This window comes from Dermacentor andersoni, chromosome 8, assembly GCF_023375885.2.
Source record: "Dermacentor andersoni chromosome 8, qqDerAnde1_hic_scaffold, whole genome shotgun sequence".
NCBI lineage: Eukaryota > Metazoa > Arthropoda > Arachnida > Ixodida > Ixodidae > Dermacentor > Dermacentor andersoni.
The window spans coordinates 93,645,686-93,671,594 of NC_092821.1; the positions used below are offsets into that span (position 1 = coordinate 93,645,686).

A 25,909-nucleotide genomic window follows, 5' to 3' on the forward strand; every position below is an offset into this window, starting at 1 on the left:
GGTCCTCTGAATTAATTTCAACAACTCGTGTTCTTGAACGTACACCGAAGCACCGTACGCGAGTGCTCCTGCATTTCGCCCTTGTCGGAACGTTGCCGCCGTGGTCCAGCACCGAACCCACAACCTCGGTGTGAACAGCTGATTTCCGTATAGCCGGCGAGTCACCACCGCTGATCAGATGAACATTCAATGTTCTCATTGGGGTGCGACATGAGCAGCCATTCTAATCTGTGGCCAAGTCACCTTAGCGATTTCCGGGACTCATTCATTGTCGCTTCGAGAAAGGTACAAGAGCGGGTTGTATGGCGGCTATTCGGTTTATCTCCAGGCTATTCTCGTGCTTTTGAAACAGTTTCTTCATCACTTTCTCACGTATAGCCCGGTATAAAATGATTACGTATAACATCAATAATGAAAAGGAAATAGCTTACCAAGCACCTTATCTTCGTTTTTTTTTCTCTCTCTCTATGCTATTTATTCGCTCTCATCAGCTCAGGCTTTCCGCCATTACTTTCAGCTTGACGAAAGAAAACGTTGCCTGCGGACTATCAGACATAACTACGAGAAGCGCCTATGTATGTCGTGGCAGATTTTCAGAGACGAATATATCGAACAGAGGAATATTCTTGTCATTCCTACCAAAGCAGCATTCTGTGAGCCTTGACCAATGCAAATAAAGAAATTTGTCGGAATGCGTGAGCTTAAGACGATACTTGCCGGCGGCTTGAAGCGCTGCCAAACTTGTGCAGACTTGGGTGTCCTCTCTGAAGACGCAAGCATCAGCTACAGACTGCGTTTTGCATATAACAGCTGAACGTATTGAAGTAACTGGAGGCAGCTGTCGCTGAAACACACGCCCAGATTCCCGAGTATACCGCCAGCGACGCTCAGGCTCACGGAGCAACGCTGCACCTAGCCCGGACATGCCAGCATAAATATTCTTCGAGAGCATATTCCTGTATGTACGCGCGGAGCGACTTGGCTCAGTATCTCTAAAACCGCTCTTCTAACCCACGTCCTTGCCCTTTCATCCATAGGGCCAATACCAAGCTGATTATTGCATACAAAAAAAATAAGCGTGTTAAGCAAATCAAGTGTCAAAAATGTCACGTGACACGTTGTGCGCGCATAGTCCCGCTGTGACCGTGGCCCTGACCCGAGACCCCCGTCTTCTCACTCCCGTTGCAGCCAGGTGTCGGAGCGCGTCTCGTCGACCTCGTCGTCGGCAGCCGGCGGCTCGTGCCTGGCCCAGGGCTTGCTGCTGGGCGGCTCCTCGGCGTCGGCGTCCGGTTCGCGGCGCAAGCCGGCCCCGCTGCTGCGGGCGCGCACCCTGCCGGCCATCGTGACGCCCAGCCTGTGCATCATCCAGGCGCAGCTGGACGCCGGCACGCAGCCGCCCGTCGTCGCGGCAGCTGCAGCGGGCGCCATGACGCAGCAGCACCGACAGCGCCACGCCAAGAAGAAGCAGGCGCAGGGCGACTCCAGGAGAGGTTGGTATACCTGGCGCATGCGTACGAGCTCGTCCTTTGAAATGCACGTGTGCGTGAGCGTGGTAGTAAATGGTAGGCGCATAAACTAGCTCGCACGTTGCCTACAAAAAAAGAAAAAAAATTAAAGAAGGAGTTAGATCGAAAGTGTCATTGCCGCCATGATCAACACCGTCATTGTCATATCTATGCATGACGCGAAAGGCCTCTCCCAGCAATCTCTACTTACCTGTGTCTTAGATTAGCCAACTCCGCACTATGCCTGCGCGAGAGATAGCTGCTTTCCACCTAGGGACAGGGCGAAAAAAAGAGCTGTAATTACGATCCTTGTCACTTTCAGGGTTATGTCTCGAGTTTTTCGTAATGTTGAGTCCGATTCGGCGCATAGGAGTAACAGTCGTGCACATTGTCGTTACGTTCGAGATATTTATCACCTGAAAACAACTCTGACGGATTGTGGTACGATCGCTTTCGTCGCAATCATTTCCACTGAACTAGTCAGTGTCCTCCAAGTGATAACCCCAGATGTTACGACCGAGATCACAGGCCCACCATCGTGCCTAGCATTGATACCATCGATCGAGACACGTATGGCTAAAGATTAAATTAGGAAGATTTAAATTCAACTTTACTGTTATTTTAGTCATAGGGAGATTATGTTTTAAACCAAAACAAAGTTCGTCACATCCTCAGACGATGCTTCGACGCACTCCTGGATATGGCTAGTGTTCCTAAAACCAATCAGCCTTACCGAAAACCACGCATTTTTCAGAATCCCTGCCTAATAAACACAGTTATGGATGCTCTGCTATTGACGCACCTGTTCCATGTTAATGCTCCGTCATGGTGATGCGTGCGGTCTCCCCCCAAAAAAACAGATTGCTTCATGCATCGGAGTTGTTGCACTCAAGCATTGGTCCTGCGCATTTGTCGCTCTTCATAGAAATTCCGCTGGTATACCATCGTTCCTTCGCACGTGTAGCAGCCGTTGCTCCGGCCAGTATACTTTGCAACCGGCACGTCCCAGACGGCGGGTCTTGGAAGCGGAAACAAAAGCTCTAGTGCCTTTCCACGAACACGCGACGAAAGCTTGGCACGTCGGCCTGTCGGATTGAGCAAGGGTTCGCGTACAATCGCTGCGGCCGACATCTACGAGCGTCGAGCTGAGCCGGGTCGGCTCTCGCCAGATGAGATTGGATGGCCCTCTCCAAGGCGTTTCGCGAGGCACGTATTAAACGCCGCGGCGCTGAAACAGCTGGGCGGCAACGAGCATTTCTGCGCGGTGTGCCTTTTTATGTGTTGCATATTGCAATCACTCAGTTCAGCCCTTGGGCGCGGCCGGGCATCCACCATTGGGGGTATGAGCCATCATAGTGGCTCATACCCCTACACTAGAGTTTTATGCGTTGCATATTGCAATCACTCAGTTCAGCCCTTGGGCGCGGCCGGGCAGCCACCATTGACCTTTAGCGCAACCATGTGACGTGACGTCACGACAGCCGGAGGAAAAGCTGGGCCCCAACTCGCGCGCAATATGCCACGCATTCTTGGCTTAACCAAGCTAAGCCTGGCCATTTTTTCGCCTCGACGCAAGCTGCCACTAATGTCTCGGCTCGACGTGAACGTGTTCATGCAATGTCGTGGCGTAGTTGCAGTGAGGAAGCGGGAACACTTCCCGAAGTATGCGAATTACGAATAAAACGTTAGTGAAATTAAGCAGCGCTTAATTACCTTAGTTAAGACCTATGTTAAGTAACGCTTAATTGGCAATGAAAATGGCGCGAGCAGACTGCAGACGTCTATTTGCATGGCAGGGCTAGATAGAGTGCGCCCGTGATTTCTGCATCCAGAATAATGAATTTCGCAGCAGTCAGGGGGCGACTTGCATGGAGTCTGTTTCAAGATGCTGTCTCGCTCTCAACGTAAACCACAGAGCCATAACGTTCGTGAAGTTACCGATACAGCAGTTATTTGCGGTAATTTTATATCAGCGATAAGTTGGTTATAGCGGTCAGCAGGGCACTAAGTGCGAGGAATCACTCGTTACAGTATGAACGCTGTCGAGCCGGTTCGAATTCCGACTCGGCCCGTCGGCGCCGCGATCGCGTCGACGAACTTCTTGCCTTTGCGTACCGACAAGTTGTTTTGGCTGAGCCACGTAGATGTCGCTGCGCAGTCTGCGTGCCAAATTAGTTTTAGCCTTACAAAGTCAACAATGTTCAGAATCCGTCCTACCGCGAATATTTATTTTCGAAGAGCGTGTACACTCGTGCAATGCAAAGTGTCACGTGAACTCAGAGCTAGACTCTGCGACGTAGCATGTTCCTGCCCACGACCCATTGACCACGATACGCGAAACGCGCAGGAATGCAATAAAATGGCGAGTTGGGCTAGTTGGTTGACGTTCATGTTTGAAATTTGATTGAAGCGGGCATAAGACGGCGACACAAATAGGGATGTAGAATGGGGAGCAATAGGAAAGCGCCGTCCTGTCTACCCCCCTATTTGTGTCCCCCAACTTATGTGCGCTTCAACCAAATTTCAAACATGAATCGCAGGAATGCCCGCAGCCTACATGTGAATACGCAGCGTTGTAATAGGAACCCTTGCACACACCAGCTGTTCAATTATGCTAGCGTTGAATTCGGCGATTGTGTCCTCAGGTATACTTCCTGTCGTGCGTGAATAACGAGTCACTACACATTGTGTTTCCTCTAACCGAGGTCCGACGCTGTTTTTTCGCATGTGTTCATCGCCGCTTTGTTCGCGAGCTCCACTTCGTCGTGAAGCAGTGAAACGTAGGAAGGCGAAGAAAGGCTGCCAGGATGTGGACGGCAGTCATCTCCACCCGCCCAATAAACTTGCGCGGAAAACTAGAGTGTAGCGAAAGACGATCTGCACCCTGCAGGCGGCGCAACGTGTAACAACGGTGGAAATGCCAGCGATGTTCTAAACAATGACCACCCGTGCGTTGGTGCTTCAGCACTGTCGGAAAATAGAAGCTCGTGATTTCGAACAAGTGGCCGATGCCCGAGGGTGCAGTGCGACTCCTGTCCGGGCCTGCCCCGCGACCATGCAAGCGTGAAAACTCTTTCGAGTTCGGTGCTTCCCGTGCGTCGGCCTCGAACAAGAGGGTCGATTACAACAGACCGCCCATACTTTCGAAATCCGAACACAATATCAACGGGCTACTGTGTACGGGCAACACTGACTGAGGAGTTTTCGAAACACGCTTTATCGTGCCGAGTCCCACCAAAGAATGTTGATCGAGTTCCTTTGTAGCGTTGATAAAGGTGCATGAAGGCGCCGGCGTTGTTTACCTTGTAGGGACGCGAGCGCGCAATCTGTAAGTGATCTCGAACGTTGTCGTTTCAAAAGAAAACTGCAGCGGTGCCTCTCGTGTGTAAGTGCTCCTTAATTCTCTCCAGAATTGGAGGCGCTTTCTCTTTCTTTTATTTTAGTTCATTTAATATTGTTTTATTATTTCGCTTTCGCCTAGTTCTTGTTCGATATTGAGTCGACACAGACTTAAATTGTCTTTAGAAACATTTCGTGATCGGAATACCAAGAGTTCTCGAGCGCCTTTCTTCTTTGTCGGCGGGAATTTAGAACTGGGAGAATACTGTCGGAATATTGAGCGGCGGTGGCCGAAGGCGCAGAGGCGAAAACCAACGTAGCAGTTGTCGAGGAAGAGACGTTATGAGAGAGGTTAACTCATTTTCACGTGTCAATGCGTCGAAGCCCCGCCCGGATTGCGGCTTTTCTCCGTCTTCTCTACATCGCCGCCGTCGAGGGTAATCATTTCGTTTTAAGTAAAGAACGAGAGATAGCTCCCTCGAGCACCCGGCCCTCCGTTAATCTGCCATCGAGTCACACTTGCCGAACTACATTTGGGCTTCTTCTTTTAATCTGTCGTGTGCTTCGTCGATAAGAGACTGCCAGGAACTGCGATTTTGCCTGCGCTCAGTGGTCCATTTCGTTGGGTGTAGTAAAGTTTTTCTTCTCTTCCTCTTCCGCCGGGTTCTTCCTTCTTTGTGGTTGTTGTTCGCTCTCGGCTCTTCTTGAGCCGATTCTCTGCTCTCTGCTTCGGTATCTCGGCACTAACGATGCTTGACGTCAATCATTCGAACTGATTTATTTACAGGCAGATAGTAACGGTTACAAGGAGTACAAGGAGTTACAAGCAAACAAGGAAAACGGCTTCACATTTACGAATGCGGCTGAGCAAGGCCTCGGAGCAGTCCGTCGCTCCGATCGGGCACCTGACGAGAACGGTCCGTCGTCTCTCAGGCCTCAGCTCACACTGCCCGCTCAGCCGCGCCCATTATCACCCCCCAGCCAGCCGCGGGACCATGTCCCCGGGCTGCGTAACTCGCACCGGCGGTGGGCCGCCGCTCGAGCCCCCCGCGGCGCCTCGGCCCGACGCAAAACACTCCCCAATTACTCCCTTCTCCAGATGCCGCTACAGCGGCTCGCTGCGCGATTTATGGCCCTCGCCAGAACCAGTGCGCGAGAACCCCTGCCGCTCCCTTTTTCGCCGAACAGCGTCCGGCCACCGCCTTCCCAAAGCAGGCGCTCTCTGGAAGCGGCCAGGGTGCGAGCCAACAGCACAACATTGCCATGAAACACACACACAAAAACAGAGTGGTCCTCAGAGAAGTCGGGGAAGCACTCACTTAAGCAACAAAAATAATGCACATATGAGCTTCACTAAGCCGAACATTCACAACGACCTTACACCCCGCACCCAAGATCGTTATTACAATCCTACTGGTTGTAATGCACGATTAACTCAAGGTGTCGCCGTGAATGATACATACACACAAGTGGATACAATACCATATAAGGGAAAAATTAACCTAGAAGTGAGGAATTGGTTACGTGAAAACACTCTTGGGCGCACGAAAAAGGTTCAGCATGACACACAAAACACGGCATTGAATATGGCATATATACGCGCCGTTGCTCTAACACTGGAACACACCGCAATGACATAATATCAAGCACTGCCAAGTATGTACATTCCATGTCAAAGCACATATAGTCTCTCCGGGTGACTCCCGGGCTCAGCCCCCAGAGACCACGGGGATAGCTATCGTATTTTGTCCCCCACACACCCTTCCCCAGACACCCAATCGGCTCTCGTGAGACGTGATAACGCATCGGCATTCGCGTGCTCCGTGCCCTTTCTGTGGCTGACGGTGACGTTGTACCGTTGTAGTGCCAGCGCCCAGCGGACAAGCTTCGCGCCCGCAGGGTGCGTCGTAGTTAAGTAGGTTAGGGGGTTGTGATCAGACACGATATTTATTCGGGCGCCGTAGACCCACGTGTCGAATTTACGAAGGGCCCAGATTACGGCAAACGCCTCCCTTTCTATTGTGGCCCATCTCATCTGAGTGTCGTTAAAGCGATGGCTTGCAAATGATATGGGTCGCTCTTCGCCCGATTCGGTCATCTGAGCCAAGCAAGCGGCTGCTGCGTTTGCGGACGCATCTGTGAACAGCCAATATGGCTTAGAGGAATCCGGAGTCGACAACATCGCCGCCCTACACAGGGCTTCCCTCAACTCGCCAAATGCCCGGTCTGCCTCCACGCCCCAGGGAATTTGCTTCGGCACCTTTCTCCCTGTCAATTCAGTTAGGGGTTTAGCAATTTCTGCGTAATCTCTTACGTAGTTTCTGTAATATCCGCAGAGACCCAAAACGCTCCTGAGTTCGCGCTTTGTTCGTGGTCTCTGTAGCTCCTTAATGGCCCTAACTTTTTCCGGGTCTGGACCATGTTGCCCTGAGCCTACGACATGTCCCAGGTATCTTATCTGACGCGCCGCGACCTGGCATTTCTGCAGATTGGCTGTCAAGCTTGCCTCGCGCATTGCGATTAGCACATGCTCGAGGTGTTCTAAATGGTCGGTCCACGTTCTGGAAAACACTGCTATGTCATCCAGATACGCGCAGGCATATTCCTGATGTCCTGCGAGAAGATCATTCATTGCCCGTTGGAAAGTGGCGGGAGCGTTCTTTAACCCGAATGGCATGACACGCCACGCGAATTGGCCTAAATGTGTCACAAACGCTGTCTTGTCTTGACTTTCCTCATCAACGGGAATCTGCCAATAACCCCGCCTAAGATCGATAAGAGTGATGAAGTTGGCCGCTCCTACTCGATATATAAGCTCCTCCTGGCGAGCCATGGGAAACGCGTCATCCACGGTACCAGCATTCAGTGCTCTGTAGTCGACACAAAGTCTAAGGGAGCCGTCTTTCTTGGTGACACACACCACAGGGTGACCGAACGCGCTCGTGGTCGGGTAAATAAGTCCCAGAGCGAGAAGTTCGTCGATCTCCTTAGCTATCTCCTTCCTAAGGAGCTCAGGTACGCGATACGGGTGACCCTTTTTCGGCGTGTACCCCTCGTATAGTACAATTCGATGGTCACCTATCCGTGCCCTTCCTGGTTGCCCCGAAAACACGTCGCCGTAGGACCGGAACAACGCGCGTATCTGTGATTCGTGGCTTGACGACAAGTGCTCTGTCGCAGTAGCCGGTAACTCACTTTCCAACTGTTCCGTTACGGATGGGCTGCACTCGACGTCCCCAAAGTCCTCATCGTCGTGGAAGATAACGCTCGTGTGCCCTATCCTTGCGTGATAGGGGCGAAGATGGTTAGCATGCACGGTTCTTCGTTTTCCGCCTTCCACGATTATCTCGTAGGAATTTTGGCGCGGTTTTGCGACTACCTTATACGGCCCGCACCACCTCGACTGTAATTTCCCGTGCTCGCCCATGCGAAACAATAGGACATCGTCGCCGATATCGAACGTCTTTACTCGGGCGCGGAGATTGTACTGGGAGGCGTACGCGTCTTGCTGCCTGCTAGCCGTCAGTCCTGCGAGCTCGGCAGCTAGGTGCAGCTGCTCACGCAACTTCTCTAGATATTGAGCTGCCGACTCTCTCAGGTTATCTGGTATGTCGACCTCCCCTGTCCAGCTATTCTTCAGTATCGACAGCGGCCCAGTCGGGCTTCTACCAAACAACATCTGAAACGGGGAAACGCCCGTTGTGTCATGGGGCACCTCCCTATACGCCCAGAGCAAGAAGGGGACAAATTTGTCCCAGTTCCTCCTGTCTCTCTCGATCACATGAAACAGCATATTTTTAAATATGCGGTTCCACCTCTCTACGGAGCCATTACTTTCCGGATGCTCTGGGGTGGAGAATCGCGGTGAGCTCCCGATTCTCTCGCAGAAAATCTGCGTCATCTGTGCAGCAAAATTAGTTCCTTGATCGCTGCAGATTGCCTCAGGGACACCTGTCCGCGAGAAAATCTCTAGCAGCGCGTCACATGTCCTTCGCGCCGTAAGCGATGTCAAACACACCACTTCCGGCCATCTGGTATGCAAATCCGTTACACACAGAGCATATCTGTGTCCCCGTGCCGATGGGGGGTTCAATGGCCCGATTACATCAACGTTAACTACCTGGAACGGGTAACTTGGGCGCGTGAGTGGCGTTATCGGAACACGGTCCATGACCTTACGGTCAGACCGGACCTGGCAACCGTGGCATGTCTGACAATGTTGTTTAATGTCTCTGTCAATGCCAGGCCAATAGAAAGACATCTTTATCCTATTGGCTGTTTTTCTTATTCCGAGGTGCCCACCCCATGGTGACTCATGCGCAAGGAGCAGAACCTCCTTCCTTCTTTCACCAGGCAGAACTAACTGCTGATAGACCCTGGCGGCAATTTTGTCCTTGTGAAAAAGCAGCCCGTCGCGAACAAACATCCCATGGCTGCCTGCTTTACCTTGTTTCCATGCCTCGACCAGGCTCGGATCTGCTCTCTGCGCCTCCCGAAAGGCCTGATTTTGCTCTGTCCTACTCGAATCAAAAGTCGCATCTCCCTGCACCACTAAGCCAACTTTGGCAGCTTGGTCTACATCTGCGCTCGAAGCAGGGTCGCCCACGCTCTCCTCCTCTCCCCAAATATCGGAAGTAAGGTCCAAAGCTGCCTCGATCACTCGCCCGCTTTGAGTACCGGCACATGCTTCTTTAATCATGTGCCATGCCTCCGCCGAAAGCAGGCAGTCAGCGTCGTCTGTCGCTAATTCCTCAGTAAACGCGCAGATTACAGGTACTTCCCTACCTAGGTGGACACTCCCGCCCGTATCCAGGCCTAGCTCAACGCGCGCCAGCCTCGCCACGACTTTTGCGCCGAAGGCTGCCACCAGCGTCACATTTCCCATCTCATGTTTCGCGCTTTCAGGCACGGCGCTTTCTCTGAGCACCGTAATCTCCGCACCCGTGTCAACCAGTGCCTTAATTAATACATCGCCACACCTTAATCTGACATACTCCACAGCAGGTATATCGCGTTCTCTCTTATTTCTGGTTGATGTGCCCCCGCAGGCGGGCCCAAGCTCACTGCTTTCGAGTGACACCGCCTGCTGACAACCGGGCACCGCTTCCGATTTCCGGTCTTTGCCAACCCGGTTCACGGTTTTGCGATGGGTCGCCGCTTTGTTGGGGCAGTTTCGCGCGAAGTGCGGTCCATTGCATACAAAACACGCGGCCTGCGTTTTCTGCGGAGCGGCTCCCTTGTTCACCGACGGCACAGAAGGTGCAACCGCCCTCGCGTCATTCGTTGTGATCGCCGCGCGCCCGTATTCTCCCGTCGTTTTCGACGTTGTCACCTGCCTCCGCGCAGACCCCTTACCCTCGATGTCTTCATAAGCTTCAACGAACTTTGCAATTTCGTGTGGCGTCGCCCACCCGTTACCCTCTTCGCGCTTAACGTGCTTCCACGCTTCCTGGCTCAATGTTTGTTTAATTTGGTCAGCGACTTGAAGTGCAAACAGACCTTTGAAAGTTTTTACGTCCCGCGCCGCCGTATAGAAGGCATAATAGCTCTCGAGCCTAGACGCAAAATGCTGCCAGGTCTCGTCTCGCATCGGTGTTGCAAACCGGAACTGTCTGAGATAATCGCCCGGCGACAGCCTCAGCTCGGATAAAATGGTCTCCTTTACTTTAGCGTAGCTGTTCAGTTCGTCAGTCGACAGCTTAGAAAAAACGTGCCGAATCCTCCCTGCGATCAGCGGCAGTACCAAGTGACTTTTGATGCTCTCGGGCACTCCGTACGACCGAAAGACGCCCTCAATGCCCTCCAACCACACCGGAACCTCTGGATCCGATGGGATTGGAGTTAGAAGGCTTCTCAGCATTTTGGAGAAACGCCCTAGGGTCTCCTCGCGGGATTCCGGAGGTCTGATCGGCGCTCTGTCATCTATACTTTCCCGCATTTCAAGCTGCCGCGTTCTCTGCTGCTCAATTTGCAACTGAAGCCTCAACCGCTCCAATTCCATTGAAGCTATCTGAGCCTCATGTTGAAATTCTAGCTCTTGCCTGTCTGCGCCTGTGCCCGACCCCACCCCAGCACTCGGCCCCGTAGCTTCGCCGTCACTACTCATGATCAGCACCCACTAGTCCCCGATTACAGCTAGTGGTCTCTGTGAACCATGCAGGGAAGTCACCCACCTTGTTTCCAGTCCCTGGAGGCAGATGAATGGAGTCGCTTTTCCCGGTCGTCACCACCACGCCGCTCTTCACGGGTTTCCTCTAGTCCATCAGAGGGTGATGCAGTGCGGTCACTAGTCCATCAGTGAGCTGCACTGTCCGATGCGCACTCACAAGTCCATTAGTGAGCGCTCCCCGTGCGCCAGTCCGTCGACGCACTGTCCGGGCTCGGTCCGTTGGCCCGTTGACGCTTATCTCCGCTACTCGCCTTCACGTGAGCAGCAGCCTCGCTTTCCGTTTCTTCGCCTGACCCAGGCACAGTGATGAAGTCGTCGCAGTTCTGTGATGTCGTCGCAGTTCTGTGACGTCGTCGCAGTTCTGTCACCTTCGTGAGTTCCGATCGGTTACCGCCTATCTGCCACTGCCGTCCACCGAAGGCTTACCGAGAACAGATATCCTGTCGGCTGCGCCAGTAAAGTTTTTCTTCTCTTCCTCTTCCGCCGGGTTCTTCCTTCTTTGTGGTTGTTGTTCGCTCTCGGCTCTTCTTGAGCCGATTCTCTGCTCTCTGCTTCGGTATCTCGGCACTAACGATGCTTGACGTCAATCATTCGAACTGATTTATTTACAGGCAGATAGTAACGGTTACAAGGAGTACAAGGAGTTACAAGCAAACAAGGAAAACGGCTTCACATTTACGAATGCGGCTGAGCAAGGCCTCGGAGCAGTCCGTCGCTCCGATCGGGCACCTGACGAGAACGGTCCGTCGTCTCTCAGGCCTCAGCTCACACTGCCCGCTCAGCCGCGCCCATTATCACCCCCCAGCCAGCCGCGGGACCATGTCCCCGGGCTGCGTAACTCGCACCGGCGGTGGGCCGCCGCTCGAGCCCCCCGCGGCGCCTCGGCCCGACGCAAAACACTCCCCAATTACTCCCTTCTCCAGATGCCGCTACAGCGGCTCGCTGCGCGATTTATGGCCCTCGCCAGAACCAGTGCGCGAGAACCCCTGCCGCTCCCTTTTTCGCCGAACAGCGTCCGGCCACCGCCTTCCCAAAGCAGGCGCTCTCTGGAAGCGGCCAGGGTGCGAGCCAACAGCACAACATTGCCATGAAACACACACACAAAAACAGAGTGGTCCTCAGAGAAGTCGGGGAAGCACTCACTTAAGCAACAAAAATAATGCACATATGAGCTTCACTAAGCCGAACATTCACAACGACCTTACAGGTGTTCTTATCAAAACGAACCTGTTATGTATGTAGCGCAGCAAAACGGCTTTATAGCCTAGAAGATACTTTGCTGCTATACCTTGATAAAGTGTTGTAGGAATCTTCCTATATGAGTAAATGAATCGAGCTAAACCGTGATAACGAGCTTCCTTTGCAAACTCCGTTCTGTTGAAATATGACTGCTTTAAATCGAGTCGCGATATTTGCATAATCTACTATTTAGTGAGTCGCTGCTTTTTAGCCACCGTGGCGTTCTGGTGACGTGTACGAACGAGACCGGATGTGTCAACACAGCATTGTGCAGTCTCTGCGCTGTCTCTTCGCCATAATAGATCACTCATTACGTCAGATGGGCTCAGTGAGTTGCGTGCGCTACGACGAAATGAAGGCGTCGTTTTTTTTTTTTTTTTTTTTTTTGCTAAACGATGTGAGCGTGGGAACATAGAACACTGAATGGCCAGCTATCCAAGAAACATCCGCAAAAAATTTTCCCACTGACTAAAGCGAAAAAGGTAAAAAGAAAGAAGAGAACGAAATGCAAAAGAAAAAGATAAATAGCTCGGAAGTATGAATCAGTTCTAAAATAAAATATCACAAAAGTCTAGCGTAGGCTGCTGCGCGCTGTGCGTATTCAAATCAGCTGTATCTGCCGCAAATGAACTCCCAGTCTTCTCTCTCTCTCCCTCTCCCCCTTCCCCATCTTTCATCTCCCCCATCCCTCTCCCATGTGCAGGGTAGCAAACCGGTTAAGCTAAACTGGTTAACCTCCCTGCCTTTCATTCTCCACTTTTTCCTTCCGTCCTTCCTTCCTTCCCAGTCTTCTGCTCGGCGTCTGTTATTCAAGCCTAGCGTAGTCTGCCATACTCTACGTATAGTCAGAAAGAGGTATATGTCTGCCACAAATGGACAAAACGTGTAGGCTTATACTGAGCTACCAACACAGCTATACAGCGAGTGCAAAAAAAAGTAAATATGCGGATCCCACGCACTATGGGAATCGACGTAAGCGACGCTTTCTATGCTGTTTGCTTTGATTGACGATAATTAGTGGTGATGTTGGGCGGCTACCATGGTCGGGAATGAACCTGCGACCTCGAGCAATGCCTTGGCCGTCAAGCTACCACGGCAGGCCCAGAAGCGTTGATTTGATGTGCGACCGCTTCTATAGTGTCGCCTATACCCTGTTATCTTTTAATGCGGCGTTGTGCCTGCACGCCCTGCGTCAGTTTCCTGCTGGACAAACTTGCATGCCGTTTATTCTTCTGATATAGCAGAAGCAACCGCTGTGTCCTTGCCTTCTCACGTCATCGTCACCCTCTCCCACTGTATGGGAACTCCTTTCGCGACCGCGTTGGTTCTACCAACACCCTCTGAGAACTTAAAGCCTTCTGGCTGTACCCTCTACCCTTGAGCTACGTCACACAAAAGAGGCCCACATAGAAGTTCCGTGCAGCGTGCTACTAAGCTACGAGCGGCGCACCTGTGTTGAAAATGAGACGCGGAAGACCGAATGGGCGACGATGGCGATAACAATTCGATTAGTTCCGGAAACCCTGCTGCTCCTTGGATAGCTTCGGGGTTAGAAAAGTCCTGGTATGCTGCGACATGCTTCCGAGTGCACTTTTTTTCTGGCCGTGAACCGTGCATGTAGTCTCTGCGCTTGGGCTGCGATTGCGGTTGTGTGTCCGGCAAGCCTTCATCACCGCGGAAAGTGGATTACGTTCATGCCAGGATATGCCTAATAAGTTGTGCGGGCCCACTTGCTGGAGCAACTACAAATCGGGACCGAAAAATCATGCGTTCATGTTTCTGCAAGATCAATGACAGAATGTTGGGTGCCAATGCTAAGGCAAAGAATAGAAAAGCTGGAATTCTGCGGAATGAGGCAGCTGTTTTTTTCTAAATAGTTGCACGAATGTTTTGTATCTCCATTGCTAAACTCATTTGAAGTATTGTAAATATGTGGACTGCGGTACTGTATGTAATAATCCCTCGAAAGCGCAATTATTCGTTTAGAGCCTAATCTAGACTGGAATAAATACATGTGTCCCGAATCTGAAGAAGGGCACACCAGTGAAGTTGTCATGAGATATGCGTTATGGTGCAGTGCTAACATTTTGTTGAATAACTTTTGTGGTCGCGTGAACGACAAACTCTTTGACACCGACGATAAATCAAGGCAAAAAAGCTACTCTGAAGAAGAGGGCAGCACTGTGACTTGCCATGCTCCTTGTCATCATTTACCGAAATTCGTTCTCAATCCTAAGGTTGAATCATTTCATTTTTCATGGACGGGCTTTTTAATAATGTCATGCGCAAATTGTTTTGCAGAAATAAAATAATCTGCTCAACTATGCCTAAAAAAACAATAACTGCGCTCTGGTTAACGTTGCCCATAAGGGCGCGATCCCTTCATTCAACGCGTATCCCCGAGCACGCCGCCGGCCTTTTTTCCGTGACGTCACTCGCCGGGCGCTCACGCCTTCTCTTGTCTAGGTGGTGTTGGTTCTACCCATTCTCTGCCTCCTCTCCTCCTCCTCTCTAGAGTTCTATCTAAGTCCCTTCTGGACTTGCACGTTAGTAGAAAGGTAAGCGCTGCAGTTTCTACAATGGTGTTGAGGGGGTCAGGGATAATTACAGTTCTCAAGAGGCTAATCTGGCGACACCCAGGGAACTCCAGAGGGCATTTTGCGCATATATATAGGGTGTGACGTATAGGTCGAAACGAGATTCTCGCGTCGACTTTCCTCTCTGCCACGCTCCTTTCACGTATATACACTCTCTGAACCGTCCCCCGACGTGGTGTGCAAGACAACAGCAGCAGCAGCAGCAGCAGAGCAAAAGTCGAAGAAAGAGGCAAAAAAAGCTTTGCTTGAAAAACAAGAAGAGAAAACACTTAAAACAATGCATAACAAAATTACATTGCTACCGATAGTACATTTACGTCAGTTATAATGCAGTTAGAATAAGAAAGGAAATAACGCTGCATGATCACAGAAGTATGCATAATGGCAAAAAGAAATAAGCTGTTTTTAGATAAATCGCTCGTCTCATCGAAAAGTGCATCCACGCAATCGCACTGTGAACGCCTGTAATAGACGACCATCATTAGAAGAGGCTATATGAGGCCACTATGTAAACGTCGTCGCTAATTGCTGCGACACGCGGAAGCACGCCTTGAAAAAAAGCCTACGCCAGTGGATGCTGGTGTTGTAATGTTGATAAGAGAGCGAGCTTTTAAATACAGAGAGAAAGGCTGAGCATCCTACCGGAGTTGCGCTGAGACTGGCGTGCTTCTCTGCGTATAGAGCAGGATAGATGGAGAAGGAAAAAGAAAGAACGTGAGGACGAAGATGACGACGAAAGAGTCGACACGACACAACATTCACGGGGAGATGGAGAAGAAATTGTCGAAAGGAGCCGAGAAACGGAAACTGCAGCCTGAAGTCAAAGTTTGAGAAAAGGATAGAGGTGGAGCTAGTACGGAGTGCAACTTGGTCAGAACTAGAGTTGCCTAGAGGGCTAACTTGACAGGAGGTATAGTTGGCTCCACAGCTGAACTTGCCTATAGCTAGAGTTAACTGAAGCTCAACTTGGCTTGAGGTAAAGTTGGCTACGGAGACGAACTTGGCAAGGATGTAGCGTTGGATGCACTCTGCGTCCAGCAGAGTCATGAGATTTCGTGAAAAAATCTTGCACGTCAATACACGCCGAGGGCTACAGTACACCTATTGAACCGTTGCATGCAGGCTCACCGGACAAGTCAGAGGCATCTCCGCCGCAGTCTCGACTGCTGACTCGCCGCAGTCCATCAGGCGGTGCTCTGCGGACACGAGGTCAGGACAGCTCAAGTAGTAAGTCGGAAACGATGGGCCCGAGCGCAGGTTGACTGTGTCAACTCAGCTGCCGATAGACGAGGCAGATAGTGCCGCCTTCCAAATAACAGTTTTGTTGGCCTGTCATTCAGCCCTCGGGCTCCTATGCACTGGCGTAATTTTTACAACTCCTTGTAGAAATTTGGTTTTATCGTTATCTGCAGGTACACGAAGAATTAATTGGCTTCACTACACGACATACGAGGTCATGTTGACGTCACATGCTCCTTGCTTCCTCCTTCAGGACGCATTTTTTTTTTTCTTGCTTGCACACAGTCTTCGCGCTTTATCCGTGCCCCAGTCCGCCAGCTTGAAATGCCACGTCACGGGGATGATTTACAACAGTTGAATTACAACTCTAAACTGGCGTCAGTAATCGAGGCAACTGAAGGATAGCAGGGAGAAAGCACTCGGGAGAAACGTGGTCACGCCCTCTTTAAGCGATATTAACACTACCTCAAACATCAAAGGGAACATAAATATTTGACGCTTAGTTGGGAAGGAGCCGCAGAGCTAGACACTCCGATGAAATCTAGTCGCGTTACTACGCAGTGCCTCAAAAAAAAAAAATGAACGGCGCAAACACTGCTCCGAACTCGGATTCCCTGCACTTCTCTCATGTCTTTGGAGTGAAGGTTGACTAAAAAGGCTTCTGCAAGTTATCGTCTTTTTCAGATTCCGCCTTCCCTGTGATCTACAAACTTGCTCTGTTAGTGTTTTACAATTCTGTGGTAGGCTTTCGACAGTGTTCTGTATTTTCCCTTCTTTTTTTCTTTTTTTTTTTACCTATGATTTTGGGAAAGCCGGCCCTACCTGGGCCCCAAGTCCCATGTTTTCACATTTAATAAACAATCGAAAAGAACAAGCGACGTACAACAAGACATATATTACAGGCAAAATGCACGGTGGTATGTTAAAATCACGATCCTCATGTTCAAATATTACGCTAATAGAGGAACAAAACGGACGCGTTGCTTCCATTTTGGGGGTCGGAAAACGCATTCAAAACGCACTCTCCACCAATATGCAGGTCAGTATCGAGGGAAAATGTTCAAGTACAGCGACCCCAGCTGGCGCGGTCAGTTTTCTACGAACGCGTAGTTCCAAAATAGTGCCAGGAGCCGACTCCCTCAGTACTTACGAAAATCTTAAGAGCCTGGAATAATCCCATTGACTAACTCCGTTGAAAGGACATTATAAGCCTTCCTTCTTTCAGGTCGCCGTCAATCGCAATCACATTAGATCTTTCACACCACGGAGGACTTCATTGCGAAGGCGCTAAAGTGTAATCGGGAATGCTTACGTAAGGTGCGGCACAGCAGCATGCCAAAGCAGCATGCAAAGGAGGGCTTACTGCTGAGCAAGAGTGAAAAGCACGCGCATGTTCATTTATGTGTTAAATATTTTTGTTTGACTAACCGCATTCTGGCGAAGTTGGCCCGGTCTCCCAGTTCGAGCCGAGTGAATGCGGCTCGTAATCGAGAGGGGAAGCCCTAACGAAGACAGACAACTTAAGCAGGAGAGGAAAACTAATTCGCGGTGTCGAGCCGAAAGGAGAGCAAAGCTACCGAAGAAAACGCCAGGAAAGTCCAACGTAGGCAGAGCCGTCCTCGCTGTAGGGTGACACGAAGAGCAATGCGATCGGACAATGCCGCTCTTATTGAGCAAATGCGCATTTCTCTTTCTTTTTTACAACCCTACTACGGAGAATCCGCGCAGGTCGCTGAGCTTTCAACGGAACGACCACGGTAGAGGGGGAGTGGGAGTAGGGAGGGCACCGCGGGATCCAACGGGCTGGCCTGGTTGCCCGCGCAAAAAGAAGGCGAGTAAAGGTGCAATCGGAAACGGCGAGGGATTGTGGGCCGAAGAAATCTGAGCCAGACGCGAGGAAACGCGGGAAAGCAGTGACTACTGTCACCGAGGGAAAGTCACCGAGGGAAAGCAGTCACTACTGCTGATCCTGCCGTCGCCGCCGTCGACGACGGCACCTCCGATATTGGGGCCGTAAATTTTTATTATGGCCGCGGCTTCGGCCGCCGCACTGCTTCTTTTCTCACTTTTGCTGTGGTTGACTTCTGCCCACACTTCATATGTGCTCGCGTGTCACCCTCTCCTGCGGCGTGCGCTTTCCCGCCCTGCTTGTCCGCGTTGCGGTAGAAGTGCTAACGCCGCAAGAATGGCACTCTGATGAGTGCTGGGAAGAGCGTGCTTCGTGCAAAGCACTGTGTGATCGGGTGAGCTGGGTGTGTGACTCGATGCGTACACGCTGGACTGAACTCGCTTGCTCGCATCGGTCTCCGTGTTTGCGATCCGACACTCCACCGATTCCGTGTGCTTGTATAAATGCGCGGGCAAAGTATAGATGGCGAGAGCAGGAACCTAGATCTCAGGTTCTTATGCGACCTACTTTACGCGAGTCACGTGCTGTTATAACCTTGTCGTTGCGTCGATCGCGGCGGCGATGTCATGACCTGGTTATCGACATCTTGGTTATCGCAGCGTGTTTATATATATATATATATATATATATATATATATATATATATATATATATATATATATATATATATATATATATATAAGTCAAAACAAAATACAGTATACTTATGCGCGATTTCAATGCCAGGGTAGGCAAGAAGCAGGCCGGAGACAAGTCAGTGGGGGAATATGGCATACGCTCTAGGAATAGCAGAGGAGAGCTATTAGTAGAGTTTTCAGAACAGAATAATATGCGGATAATGAATACCTTTTTCCGCAAGCGGGTTAGCCGAAAGTGGACGTGGAGGAGCCCAAATGGTGAGACTAGAAATGAAATCGACTTCATACTCTGCGCGAACCCTGGCATCATACAAGATGTAGACGTGCTCGGCAAGGTGCGCTGCAGTGACCATAGGATGGTAAGAACTCGAATTAGCCTTGACTTGAGGAGTGAACGGAAGAAACTGGTACATAATAAGCCAATCAATGAGTTAGCGGTAAGAGGGAAACTAGAGGAATTCCGGATCAAGCTACAGAACAGGTATTCGGCTTTAACCCAGGAAGAGGACCATAGTGTTGAAGCAATGAACGACAATCTTATGGACATCATTAAGGAGTGCGCAATAGAAGTCGGTGGTAACGCCGTTAAACAGGAAACCAGTAAGCTATCGCAGGAGACGAAAGATCTGATCAAGAAACGCCAATGTATGAAAGCCTCTAACCCTACAGATAGAATAGAGCTGGCAGAACTTTCTAAGTTAATCAACAAGCGTAAGACAGCGGACATAAGGAACTATAATATGGATAGAATTGAACAGGCTCTCAGGAACGGAGGAAGCCTAAAAGCAGTGAAGAAGAAACTAGGAATAGGCAAGAATCAGATGTGTGCGTTACGAGACAAAGCCGGCAATATCGTTACTAATATGGATGAGATAGTTCAAGTGGCTGAAGAGCTTTATAGAGATTTATACAGTACCAGTAACACCCACGACGATAAGGTGAGAGAGAATAGGCTAGAGGAACTTGAAATCCCACAAGTAACACCGGAAGAGGTAAAGAACGCTTTGGGAGCTATGCAAAGGGGGAAGGTACCTGGGGAGGATCTGGTAACATAAGATTTATTGAAGGATAGTGGGAACACTGTCCTAGAAAGACTGGCCGCCCTATATACACAATGCCTCATGACCTCAAACGTACCGGAATCTTGGAATAACGCTAACATAGTCCTAATCCATAAGAAAGGGGACACCATAGACTTGAAAAATTATAGACCGATCAGCTTACTGTCCGTTGCCTACAAAGTATTTACTAAGGTAATCGCAAATAGAATCAGGAATACCTTAGACTTCTTTCAACCAAAAGACCAGGCAGGATTCCGTAAAGGCTACTCAACAATAGACCATATTCACACTATCAATCAGGTGATAGAGAAATGTGCAGAATATAACTAACCCTTATATATAGCCTTCATTGATTACGAAAAAGCATTTGATTCAGTCGAAACCTCAGCAGTCATGAAGGCACTACGGAATCAGGGTGTAGATGAGCCATATGTAAAGATACTGGAAGATATCTATAGCGGTTCCACAGCCACCGTAATCCTCCACAAAGAAAGCAACAAAATCCCATTAAAGAAAGGCGTCAGACAGGGAGATACGATATCTCCAATGCTATTCACAGCATGTTTACAGGAGGTATTCAGAGACCTGGAGTGGGAAGAATTGGGGATAAAAGTTGATGGAGAATACCTTAGCAACTTGCGTTTCGCTGATGATATTGCCTTGCTTAGTAACTCAGGAGACCAATTGCAATGCATGCTCACTGACCTGGAGAGGCAAAGCAGAAGGGTGGGTCTGAAAATAAATCTACAGAAAACTAAAGTAATGTTTAACAGTCTCGGAAGAGAACAGCAGTTTACGATAGGTAGCGAGGCACTGGAAGTGGTAAGGGAATACATCTACTTAGGGCAGGTAGTGACCACGGACCCGGATCATGAGACTGAAATAACCAGAAGAATAAGAATGGGCTGGGGTGCGTTTGGCAGGCATTCTCAAATCATCAACAGCAAGTTGCCACTATCCCTCAAAAGGAAAGTGTATAACAGCTGTGTCTTACCAGTACTCACCTACGGGGCAGAAACCTGGAGGCTTACGAAAAGGGTTCTGCTGAAATTGAGGACGACGCAACGAGCTATGGAAAGAAGAATGATAGGTGTAACGTTAAGGGATAAGAAAAGAGCAGATTGGGTGAGGGAACAAACGCGGGTAAATGACATCTTAGTTGAAATCAAGAAAAAGAAATGGACATGGGCCGGACATGTAATGAGGAGGGAAGATAACCGATGGTCATTAAGGGTTACGGACTGGATTCCAATGGAAGGGAAGCGTAGTAGGGGGAGGCAGAAAGTTAGGTGGGCGGATGAGATTAAGAAATTTGCAGGGACAACATGGCCACAATCAGTACATGACCGGGGTAGCTGGAGAAGTATGGGAGAGGCCTTTGCCCTGCAGTGGGCGTAACTAGGCTGATGATGATGATATATATATATATATATATATATATATATATATATATATATATATATATATATATATATATATATATATATATATATATATATATATAATCATTTGTACGAAGCCAACAACCAATGCCACCAAGGAGAACACAAGGGAAATTACTTGTACTTACTTCATGAATCAAAGAAATGTTAAATAAATGGAAATGAAAGTGGATGAAAGAACAAGTTGGCACAGGTAGGGAATGATCCCAAGTCTTCGCATTACTTATGCGATGCTCTACCAATTGACCTACCGCGGCGCCTTCTTGCCATCAACTTTTTTTTGTATTTATGTTTTACTACTAGGACCCTGGGAGTCTTAGCTATATATATGAGACATCCTGTACAACACCAGCCGACCAGCAACATTCTTGAAGAACAGGAAAATAAACGTTACTTCAAGCATTCTTGCGCCACTGGTCAAAAATCTTTCCTAATTTGTTTTATTTTTATATAGTTGACAAACTGACACAAAAAATTTGGATACATTGTATCACCTCATACTCAAACGGCGCTATTGTGGCCATTGTCCAAAATTCATTTGCCACTAATCTGTCGTCGTCAATCCTATTTCTCGTCGTAAATTTCTTATACACAAAGGCCTTGAGATGGTGCGTTGTGAGCGAGGTTTTGTTGGGAGATGGCAAATATAATCTACTGAGACCTCCATCGTTTCGTACTCTGCATAAGAATCAGCATGCCAGCCTGTGTTCGAGAAACTGCCTAGTGCCTTGGTTGTTACCGGAAATACCGTCACGAGTTCCGTTGATGAAATAGAACTGCGTCACCTCTTCCCAGCAGTCTTCCCGCGCTCTTCCCAGCAGTCATCAGAGTGCCATTCTTGCGGCGCAAGCACTTCTCCCGCAACGCGGACGAGAAGGGCGGGAAAGCGCAGTTCACCGACAGACTAGACCTGTCAGTCCCGTCGTGGGATTAGGCGAGTGCGCGTTTATCGCGCTTTGCTGGACCAAATAAAAGTTTATTCACTCACTCACTCACTCACTCACTCACTCACTCACTCACTCACTCACTCACTCACTCACTCACTCACTCACTCACTCACTCACTCACTCACTCACTCACCTGTTCATCAAAGCACATAAGCGTGAGTGATAGCGATTTTCTAACGCAATACATGATTCGCCACCTAATGTAACTCTTTTAAACGGTATTCAACTTATGATACTATTTATCTAACATTGCGAACAGGAATTAATGACCGACACAACTTTCTGCTCTTGGAAGAGAGCTTTTCCTCACTGATACCGCGCTTGCGGTGAAAGTGGCTTCGGGTAGGGCACGTTGTCCGCGCACCTATTTCGCAAAATTGTTTTTGTAAATCAGTTTTGTAAATCAGAACTACATCCTTGTTCCATCGCAGGATAAGTGAGTCAGAAACTTTGCAAGCTAACGAACGGTGAATGCAACGCTAACACAGGTGGAATCGTCGTCTTTACGAGCGGGAATACGCGAGTGTGTGGCAGACAGTCTCGTTGTCCGCATGTTGCCGCGTCATGCCAAGCATTAGCGTCGATACCATGGTGTAAGAACAGTTTAAGACACTGCACGCCGGCGCTGAGCAATGAAAGAATCTAGTAGGCCAACCGTGCCACCTGCCGTACCGTTTATTCAGAATGCTGCTGAAGTCCCGGTTGATACTGTGCGTACCTATCAAAGTGGAATGAAAAGGTTCTTGTTTAATTTCGAGCGTGCAATAAAAAAGAATACATTGAACAAACTATCAGCATGAAGAAACGCTCGGCACGGGGGTGCATGCGTGCATAGAACGGTGTCCCTCTCTCTTTCTATTTTCTCATCTCCCCGTGGTGTCGCGCAGCATGAGGCCGACGAGGCACTTGTCCGCGTTCTTTTCATAAAGATCACGATAACACGCCTCAAGAGCAGGGAATTGTCTTAAACGACCTTGTTCTTCGCCTATAGTTGTCACCCTCTGTGAGACATTATTGCCGTCCGTGTCGTGGAGGAGGTTTTTCTTGGCGTCCATGCTTTGCGTGCGTCGTCATAGCACGGTTATGTTACACAGTGAACTGACCTCTCTTTTCGAATAACACCGTCGCGAGCATTATCAGTGGCAAATATTTCTTATTTGAAATCTCCTTTCAATATGAAAGCATACGTGTTCGACTGTGTCCAAATAAGGAACCTTTCCTGCTCCGTCCTGTTGGGAAATCAGGCGGCGGGAACCGACAGCTGTGAAGATACTGTTCTCTGACGGCGTTCATTCCGTTCATATCCCCCTTTTGATCTTTCTCGGGAGACCCCAAATTATATGAGGACATGCAACAGTTATGGTAGAATCTTTCCATTAAATTAGAACGTTTTCTTATAAGCTACGTATAGGTAATTAACGACGTGCCTCATTAGTGTACGAAAGCACTTTAGTTATATCTTTTTGTTGCAGTAATGTTATAATACACTAAGGTTATCAGGCGCATCGGAACCTCGTTCTTGTCGAAGAGCAGTATAATTATGTTGTTTCGCTGCGCTGTTGAGTCAGTGAGTGGTTGAACTACCGTGCCCAAGAACGAACTTATAAAGTCTGAATACTCGCCTACCGTTGCTGTGTTAACGCAATAATGTTAATAATGCACATCACGGCGTCATCGATGACTCGTTCACGTTGTTCAGCGTTTATCCGGCGGCGGCGTCGCGCCGCCGCTGCACCATTTGCTCCTTCCAGATTGGGCCTCCTCTGCCGAGAAGGGCCCGTCGAGACGATATGGTCCGGCATGGAGGGATCGTATATAATACACTCGCTCGACTTTGCTCAGCGCCGGTTATCGATTCCGGAGCGTAGCTTCCTGTCTCCGGAGCAGCAACGATAAACCAGAGTTTGTCCCCTTACTCAACTCCATCCCCGACAAACTTCTTCCACGCGCCAAGTAGCCGGCTCGAAATCCATCGAGTGAACTTGGCAACTAACAAACCGTTTCCGGAACTCGAGTAGTGCCGGGCGCAAAAGTTTAAGAAAGTGCCCGCGACTTCCCTAATTGCAGCTTTCATCTTGAACGGAGTGCGTTGAGAAGGCGGCGTTCTCGTATGTGCTCCTTCAGCCTCATTGTTTCTCCACGCTTCGGTCGCTGGCGCGTGTCGGGCTTCACGAGTCCGGCCCATCCGGCGGCGAATTAAGTTCTCCGGCCGAGCGGAGACCACTGCAGGGTTAGGAACAGGGCAGAGGCGTCGGGCAATTTGACGCGTCGCTGGGGCCACCGCGCAGCGCGCTTACGGCCTCGCTGCAATCGAAGAGGGTCGCGGCGGTGTCGCCCGTTGCCTCGCTGGCTCCGGCCTCGACCTCGTGCCGCCACAACATTGTCTCCTCCTCCGCGCGTGATGTTTTCTCGGTCGTTACGTTCGGTTATCTCTCTTGGGTCGCTTAATGTGTTCCTCACTAGTATTTGTTTTTCTTTATATCGCTCGTGCCAGTGGCGCAACCGCTGGCGTCCCAGAAGGTCATTTCAGGCCCTCCTTAGGGGCAGTCGGGATGTCCTTTATTTTCTTTCTCCTCCCTTTTTTTCTGCCTAAATAACGGCCGCTCGATGTCCCTCCTCTCACCTATTTCGTTATTTGTTCGTTTCCCCTTACGTTCTGTCGCGTTCACCGCCACCAGTCTCTCCACCTCGGACGCGTCTCTTCTGTCCACTTTTTTCGTTATTCGCCTCCGTCGCTAGCTCTAGCGAAGCCGTGATGGCGTGTCGGGCGCGTGCGGACTCTCTCGACCGTCGTCCTCTCCGGGGAGCGCGGCGACGCCCTAACGGGCCCCTCTTCCTCGGGTGAGCGATTAGCCTCGTCAGCCGGAAGGCCTCTCGTGGAACACCCTGCGTCGCGACGGGCCCCTTGGCAGGCGCCGCTCGCTAGCATCGAGTGCGTCCCGGCGGAGTCCCGCCGGTCTTTCCGGCAGACCGTATCGTTCGTAATGAACGCCGACGCCCGCAAGATGCCCGCCCGGCCTTTCCGTGTGACGGCTTCGGGCCGGACACCGCGGATGAGCGACACAGTAGCTGGCGGCCGTCGCTCGGGTACCGCCGCGTAGCGCCCGTGAAATCGTCCCCGTCGGGACGAGCGGGAAGCGAACGCCGAGCCAGACAGGCTCCTTTGGGAGGTACGGCGATGTCTGCGTCGACCATTGTGCGGACGGCGTCGACAGCGTGTCGGTGGCTGTTTTTTCGTCGCGGCATTGTTCTTAGCTCGTAAACTTGCGTCCTCTCTGTTTACCTTTCGATAGCTAAGGGCGTAGTCACGACAGGCTCGGTGGGAAGTGGTGCCTCCAATAAACGCGATAGTAAAGACCGAGTAAAACAAAAACAAAAAAAAATCCCGTTTGCTAATCTACAGTGAGGGGGCGATAATGTGCGAAGGTTTTTTGCAGGTCGCACGAGGAAGGGGCTAGTATATACCCAGAGATCTTGCTTTTGTCGAACAAAAATGTAATGTTGATACATTTGGGTTCCCTTTCGGAAATTTTGTCAAATGAGTTGAGAAAGAACGAAGAAAAAGTTTCATGAACAGAAGACTGTCCGCATTAAATGCGGGCAAGCTTTAATTCAGTATCGGCACAATGTACAGGGCCACTATTCTTTCTCTTTGTGGTGTTTGTCGACGTTGACATAATTATTAGGAATAAGAATACCTCCTTCGTTTCGTTTTCCGTGATTGCGATCTTCCTTTATCCCCTTCTTTCAGCGTTGCCTTTAGCGATGTGTCAGACTAGTAACACGCACCCTGAGCTTCTATTGCGCTGACAGCGTTTCCTGGT

The 25,909-nt window shown here is 50.0% G+C and overlaps 1 protein-coding gene across 2 annotated transcripts in view; it reads left to right on the plus strand.

The window, feature by feature from the left end:
- Positions 1-25,909, plus strand: part of wake (ankyrin repeat and fibronectin type III domain containing protein wide awake) — a 284,968-nt gene that overhangs the window by 92,515 nt on the left and 166,544 nt on the right. Inside the window, exons 2-3 of one of the 2 annotated variants that reach the window (XM_050176938.3) lie at positions 1,189-1,490; positions 15,972-16,076. In XM_050176938.3, coding sequence (XP_050032895.1) covers positions 1,427-1,490; positions 15,972-16,076 — 169 coding nt within the window. In that variant the 5' untranslated portion in view covers positions 1,189-1,426. Of the gene's footprint in view, positions 1-1,188; positions 1,491-15,971; positions 16,077-25,909 lie in introns of those variants that run through there. The other variant, XM_050176936.3, reaches the window with a different exon arrangement.